This window comes from Musca vetustissima, unplaced genomic scaffold (genome assembly GCF_032173495.1).
Source record: "Musca vetustissima isolate MV318-11 ecotype Yass unplaced genomic scaffold, APGP_CSIRO_Mvet_v1 utg138922, whole genome shotgun sequence".
Classification (NCBI taxonomy): domain Eukaryota; kingdom Metazoa; phylum Arthropoda; class Insecta; order Diptera; family Muscidae; genus Musca; species Musca vetustissima.
In genome coordinates this window covers 27,396-34,668 of record NW_026887969.1, presented here as the reverse complement: position 1 = coordinate 34,668, position 7,273 = coordinate 27,396, and the positions used below count along the sequence as shown (strand labels likewise).

The following is a 7,273-nucleotide window of genomic DNA, read 5'->3' as shown; positions in this document are numbered from 1 at the left end:
CAAAGCGGTCAGCGCTATATTTCCCCCCGCTGGTGTGGTAATGCATTACTAAATAATATCTCTGTACGTAAGCATCTGTAAATATTTACGTGTAACTCCCACATCCGAGTACATACGACAATATCATTGGTATCAATTTAAAGGTCAACCACTCTTCTTGGATATACTATCAACTTCTCGGGTCTATGTCCTTCAGGAGTAAATATATACGCTATAGAATAAAAATTTTGTCATTTTTCACACAAAAGTCTGGGTCCATTTGATCCGCTAAATATTGACTCATCTTTATAAAAACAGGCATACTTATTCTTTGGCCCGATCACCTTCTCCATGTACAATTTCGCGATGTTTGGACCATAATTGCGGCCTCTGGATCGACCAGAAAAACCGACAAAATTTAAGTATTTGGTCCATTTCATCCTCTAAATATTAACTGATATGTACCAAAAAGAAGATTGGTCCATAACTGTGGCCTGTATCGCGTTTACAAATTATAATGGACAGACGGACGAACGGACACACATGTCTAGATCGACTCAGCTAGTCGAGATATGACGATCGGTATACTTAAAGGTGGGTCTAGGATCAATTTTTCGGCATTACAAACTCTTAGGGCTGCAGAAAGCTATAAAACCCTAACATCATAGTAGTGTAGGGTATAAAAATATTTTTAAAAAAGACCAAGAAATAACATTTTGTATATAAATTAAATTAATAGAGTATTGCCATCTTAATTGCCCTGTTGAAAAGAAGACGAATGTCCTGTTAGGACTCCCTACCCTTTCTTCCTTACTATTGTGGAATTTCGCCCTAAAAATAAAAGATAAAATTAAATTCCAATTAAAAAGGGTTGACCGTAGAAGAAAAATTGCCAAAGAAAATTGTCTAAGAATTTTCCCAAACATTTTTGGTGAAAAATACATTTTTTCTTCTTAAAATTGCGGCAATTTTTAAAGGGTTAATTAGAATATGATATCAGTTGCTAATGTTGATATGTATGTACACGCGTGTGTGTGCATTCTTAATTAGGTGTTGAATGGGTTAAATGACCATTGTAATTGGGTGTCTGTGAGATAAATGGATAGATGTGGAAGGGTGAAATTGGGAGATTCCTTAAAGAAATTTTTTCAAAAAGGAATGGGAGGGCATTTTTGACGTAAATTTTTTAAAAAATATTTTTTAAAGCTGCCTTTAAAGCGTGGATTTGGGGAGGATGGGAAGATTTTTTTAAAAATATTTTTTAGTAGCCTTCATGTCATGGTTTTTTAAAAAAAATATTTTTCATAGTAGCCTTCAAGGCGTGGACTTTAAAATAATATTTTTTAAAGCAGGCTTCAAGGCGTGAATTTAAAAAAAATATTTTTTAGAGTAGCTTTCAAGGCGTGGATTTTAAACAAATATTTTTTTAAGCAGCCTTCGAGGCGTGGATTTTAAACAAATATTTTTTTAAGCACCCTTCGAGGCGTGGATTTTAAACAAATATTTTTTTAAGCAGCCTTCGAGGCGTGGATTTTAAACAAATATTTTTTTAAGCAGCCTTCGAGGCGTGGATTTTAAACAAATATTTTTTTAAGCAGCCTTCGAGGCGTGGATTTTAAACAAATATTTTTTTAAGCAGCCTTCAAGGCGTGGATTTAAACAAATATTTTTTATAGTACCCTTCAAGGCTTGGATTTAAAAAATATATATTTTTTTATAGGTTGATCTCATCAGGATATGAAAATATCTCTACGAAAACATCCATATCCCAGTATCTTCCTTTCCCACCATGGGGTCCACAACAATATCATGCTTGATTAGGATTAAGTTTAAGATTTTTTGCGATCTTAACACCTCCTTGGGCGTTGCTGTTGTCCTTTAAATCCTGGATTAGACCACAAAAATAAATATTTGCATATTTTCCAAACCGCCAATACCTGCAAAAATCTACTACGGAGCAAGACAATTTTGTCACCGTGTATTGGTTAAATACCGAATGGGCACCATGCAGAGAGGATTATGGTGAGCAAGAAAAACAAGAGCACGAGCATAAGGAACGAGCCAAGAAATTGTCTACAGCAGTTGTTGTTGTTGTTGGAAAACTAAGGGGTGGTTTTATGCAATCAACAGGACAAATGTGTGCAGATTTTTTACTTCTTCTTCTTCTTTTTTTTTGTTCACCCTAAGAAAAAGGGATCAGGAAAATAGAGCAAAAAAGGAAATCTCTGTGTGTATGTGTGTGTGTGTGTGTGTGTGTGTGTGTGCAAAAGGTGTAACAGCATCTTGGGTGTGAAGAAGAAGATCACCTAGGTAGATCGGATGCTGTGTGTCTGTCTTTTACTGGGTATAAATACCTCGACGAGATTGTTTTAAAATCAGTTCGTTAGCAACAGCGATTCAGAACACAATCTCAGGGAATAAAAAAAGAAATTTTCAAAACGAAAAAAAATATTTTAAAGGGATTTTCCATTGGAAAAAAATTAAATTGGGATTTTCATTCAATAAAGAAAAAAAAAATAAAATTTTCTACAAAAATGTTGAAGTGGACTGCTGCCTCATCTACCAACCAAATCATGCCTCAGGATACTCCAGTTAGCCGCCGTGCTGCCTCGAATAGAACACCTCGGTCCATTGAAGCTAGGAGACGTAAAAAGTTGGCCAACATTGCCAATCGGGAAAATATACCCATGATGACCTCCACACCCATGGTTAATCGTCAACTCAATAGCCCCTTGGTATTGACTCCATTGGCGGATATTTTAAATATTACTCCGGAAACGGTTAACAGTCCACCACAAAGGAGAAGGGTGAGCCGACAAACTGTGGCCCCAGTTAACCAACAGCCAAGGCCCTCAACCATGGGCTTGACCCTGCCAGCCGGTGAGGTACCCAACTATGCCACCACTTTGCCAAAATTCGAAGAGGAATATTCTCCCAACAGCATGTTCACCGGCCAGGAGTTGGCCTTAAGGGGCCTTTTGCCTGATCCCTTCATGGCCAAGCGTCGTTACTTCAGCACCCCTGAAGTGGCTCGGCAGCAAGAGGTTAAACAAATCGCCCCAAAGGCCTTGCCAAAGAAACGTAAATTGGAATTTGACTTTTTGGCCATTGCTCAGGAGGAGGAAGAAGGAACTAAAGTGTGTGCTAAAAATACCACCGGCATTCTCTCCAATCGCATGGGTGATCAAACCTTGGATAATCTAATTGATGCCATTTTGGATTCGGCCCGCAAAGAAGAAAAGAAAAAGAAGACTAATTTCACCTTGAGAAAGAGGGCCTTGATGAAAAACCAAGTGGCCACGGTGAATGATTTCATTTTGTCGCCTTCATATGCCGCTGGGGATGATCCCTGCAGTGATTTAAGTTTTTTGGGTGTGGAAAAGAAATCTTTTGTTTGTCCCAAAACCCCAAAGCCAGCCTCTCCAATACAGATGGCCAACACAACACCCTCACCAGCTACCCCCAATCCTGGTCAAAAATTCAGTACCTCCGAACTTTTACAATTGCCAACACCAACTCAAAATAAACAACAGGACTCCTTTGAATTGGCCACACCCCTACCAAGGCCTAATCTGAAGAGGAGGTCCACAGCCGAGGCCTGTCAAAATTCCAGTGCCAAAAAATATAAAGTGGACTCATCCAACTATTTTGAGGTTGGCTTGGCCCTGACATGTATTTATGTTTAAGCTGACGTTGCTGAGAGAGAGAGGAGAGAGAAAAAAAGACTCAAATTATCGAAAACCAAAAAATTCAAACCAAAAATTGTTTTCAAAAAATCATGGGGGAAATTATTTCATATTACGCTTATAGTTTGCTAAGTGTTTTTTTTAATTTTAAAATTATTTTAGTATTTATTTTTAAGTGTTATATATTTTTAAAAATTAGTTTTAAATATTTTATATACTATAAATAGTTAATTTTAAGTTTTTTTATTAATTTTTAATTAAAAAAAAGCAAAAATAAAAAAAAAACAAAACAAAAACCTCACAATATTTTATTCATTTTTTTCAGCGCCTTAATGTAGGGGTAGATTTTTTTAAAAATATTTGTAAGGGTCTACCATAGACGCTGACTTTGTTGTCAGGGTATTATAGCTTTGTGCAGCCCCTAGAGTTTGTAACGCCGCGAAATATTGGTCCTAGGCCCACCTTAATGTATACCGATCGTCATATCTCGAATAGCTGAGTCGATGTAGACATGTGTGTCCGTCCATTCGTCCGTCCATTATAATTTGTAAATACGATACAGGCCACAGTTATGGACCAATCTTTAGGAAATTTTGCATGTAGGATGGGTTCTGGCCAATAAAGACCCCTATTATTTTTGGTCGATTAATATTTAGGGTATGAAATGGGCTAAATACTTAATTTTTTTCGTTTTTTCTGGTCGCTCCAGAGGCCGCAAATTTTTACATGGAGCAGAGGAGCGGACCAAAGAATAAACATGCCAGTTTTGATAAAAATCGGTCAATATTTAGCCGGTCAAATGGACCCTGACTTTTGTGTGAAAAATGGCATTTAACAATGACAATGAAATTTGTATTCTATGCCGTATATTTTTACTCCCGAAGGACATAAGCCCCAGAAGTTGACAGTATATCCAAGATGAATGGTTGACCTTTAATTTGATACCAATTATGTTGTCGTATGTACTCGGATGTGGGAGATACACTTAAATACTTACAGATGCTTACGTATTCAGATATTATTTAGTAACCCATTACCACACTGAAGGGCGGAAATATAGCTCTGATCGCTTTGAAATGTTCTATGAAGTTCCAGTTATGGTCAAGGGCAACGCCTATAATTTTCGGTGATGATCAGATAATAATTTTGAGATGAAGTTGACCGAAAATTTAATTTTTTTATACCCTCCACCATAGCATGGAGGGTATATTAATTTTGTTATTCTGTTTGTAACTCATCGAAATATTCATTTCCGACCCTATAAAGTATATATATTCTTGATCAGGGTAAAATTGTAAGACGATCTAGCCTTCTCCGTGCGTCTGTCCGTCCGTCTGTTGCAATCTTCGGAAGGAATTGAGTGTGCTGAAATTTTGCATAGGTTTGTCTTTTGTCTGCAGGCAGGTTAAGTTCGAAGATGTGATATATCGTTCGACGTTTAGGCATAGCTCTCATATAAAAGTACCCCCCAATTTTCGGTATTTCGGGGTTCTAGAGATCGTTTTTCAACCGTTTTTATGGGGCACTAAATGTTTCCACAAAAAATTATAAATATAGGTCCACTTTTTCCGGTAGCCCCCATATAACGGTACTTCCTAATTTTTAGTATTTTAGGGGTTTTGATCGTATTTTTCCACCGAATTGACTGTAAATTAGTATTTTGACTTCTTAGTAGGTACCAAATCTTTCCACAAAAAATTATAAATATAGGTCAATTTTTTCGGATAGCCCCCATATAAGGATATTCCCCAAACTTCGGTATTTTGGGGTTCTTGAGCGCGCTTTTCAACCGAATTCGCTGCAATTTGGTATTTTGTAGTCGTATATGGTAACAAATCTCTCTAACAAAAATTTTTTAATATTCGCCCCCTTTTTACGGTAGTCCCCATATACCCATATTTTATACCCTTCATCACACTGTGGTACAGGGTATTATGTCTTTGTGCATATGTTTGTAACAGGCAAAAGAAAACGAGATAAAATCACTTTCTGAGCAGATTTATGCATGTCCGTCCGTCCGCCCGTCTGTCTGTCCATGTTAGATTGTAAACAAAGTACAGATCGCATTTATGATCCGATTTGGATGAAATTTGGCACAAGTCACTTATTTGGCCCAAGGACGAACCCTAACGGAAATTCAAGAAAATCGGTTCTTATTTGTATATAGCCTCCATATATATTTTCGTCCGATTTAATGTAAACGGTCCCTATATATCTTTCGATTTGCACGAAATTTGGCTCAGAGTACTGAATTATATCCAGAATAATGTGTGCTAAGTTTCGTGAAAATCGGTTCAGATTTAAATATAGCTCCGATATATAGTTACGGCCGATTTTATGTAAATCGTGCACCAAAGTTCCTATATATCTTTCAATTTGCACGTGTTAAGTTTCCTGAAAATCGACTCACATATATATTTACGTCCGATTAAAGGTAATTGGTGCACCTAAGTCCCTAAATATCTTTCGATTTGCACGAAATCATTTGATCCTAAAATGATGTGTGCTAAGTTTCTTGAAAATCGGTTCAGATTTAGATATAGCTCCCATATATAGTTTTGTCCGATTTTATGTAAATGTTGGTGCACCATTTACATAAAATATATCCTTCGAATAGTACGAAAATTTGCATAGTGTACTGAATTAAGTCTAGAATGGCGTGTGGCAAGTTTCGAGAAAATCGGTTCATATATATATAGCTCTCATATATAGTTTTGTCCGATTTTATATAAATGGTTCGCCAAAGTCCCTATATATCTTTTGATTTGCACGAAATTTGGCATAGCGTACTGATTTGAGTCTAGAGTGCCGTGTGCTAAGTTTCGTGAAAATCCGTTCAGATTTAGATATATCACACATATATATTTTCGTCCGATTTAAGACAAATGGTGCACCAAAGTCCCTATAAAACTTTCGATTTTCACGAAATTTTGCACAGCGTACTGAATTTAGTCTAGAATGATGTGTTCCAAGATCGGATGAGATTTAGATATAGCTCCCTTATATATTTTCGATTGATTATAACTAATTGACGCACCAAGAAATCAATATATGGCTGATAGAAACAAAACGTACTGAAATTAGTATAACCTAACCTGTGACAAGTTTCGTTGAAATCGGTTCATATTTGGATGTAGCTTCCATATATATTTTCGCCCGATTTTAAGTAAATGGTGCATAAAACTCCTCATGTTTGTCAGATTGGCATGAAATTTTGCACAACGTACAAAATTTAGCATTGAATAAATTAGTTGCGTTTTCTGGAAGTACAGACATAGCCCATCGGGTTGATATTTGTTTGAAGTCGATTTACATACGTTTGTCCCATTGTAAAAATGTTTAGGGATTGATCTAAGTAGATTCACATTTATATAATTATATTTTAGTTCATCCAATTTCATGTTAATAGTCCTGTTTAATATAGCCATAGTGTTGAAGGGTATCATATAGTCGGTCCGTCCGATTTTACTTCTTTTCTTATTGGTTAAAAATAGTTTTACAAAGGCCTGGATCCGAAAATAGGTGAGAAATAAAAAAAATATATATTTTTTCAAGGTCCCAAAAGGCGAGGATTTTTAAAATATGAATTTTCATGGTCCCTAAAAAGA

The 7,273-nt window shown here is 36.3% G+C and overlaps 1 protein-coding gene across 1 annotated transcript; it reads left to right on the top strand.

The window, feature by feature from the left end:
• The first annotated feature begins 2,552 nt into the window (after positions 1-2,552).
• LOC133335809 (uncharacterized) lies at positions 2,553-3,665 on the top strand. Its single transcript, XM_061544106.1, has one exon. The coding sequence runs from the start codon at positions 2,553-2,555 to the stop codon at positions 3,663-3,665; it is 1,113 nt and encodes a 370-aa protein (XP_061400090.1).
• Positions 3,666-7,273: the final 3,608 nt, after the last annotated feature.

What these genes read in the sequence shown, in the direction of transcription:
- LOC133335809 (XM_061544106.1), top strand. Translation starts at nt 2,553, where the DNA reads ATGCCTCAGGATACTCCAGTTAGCCGCCGTGCTGCCTCGAATAGAACA.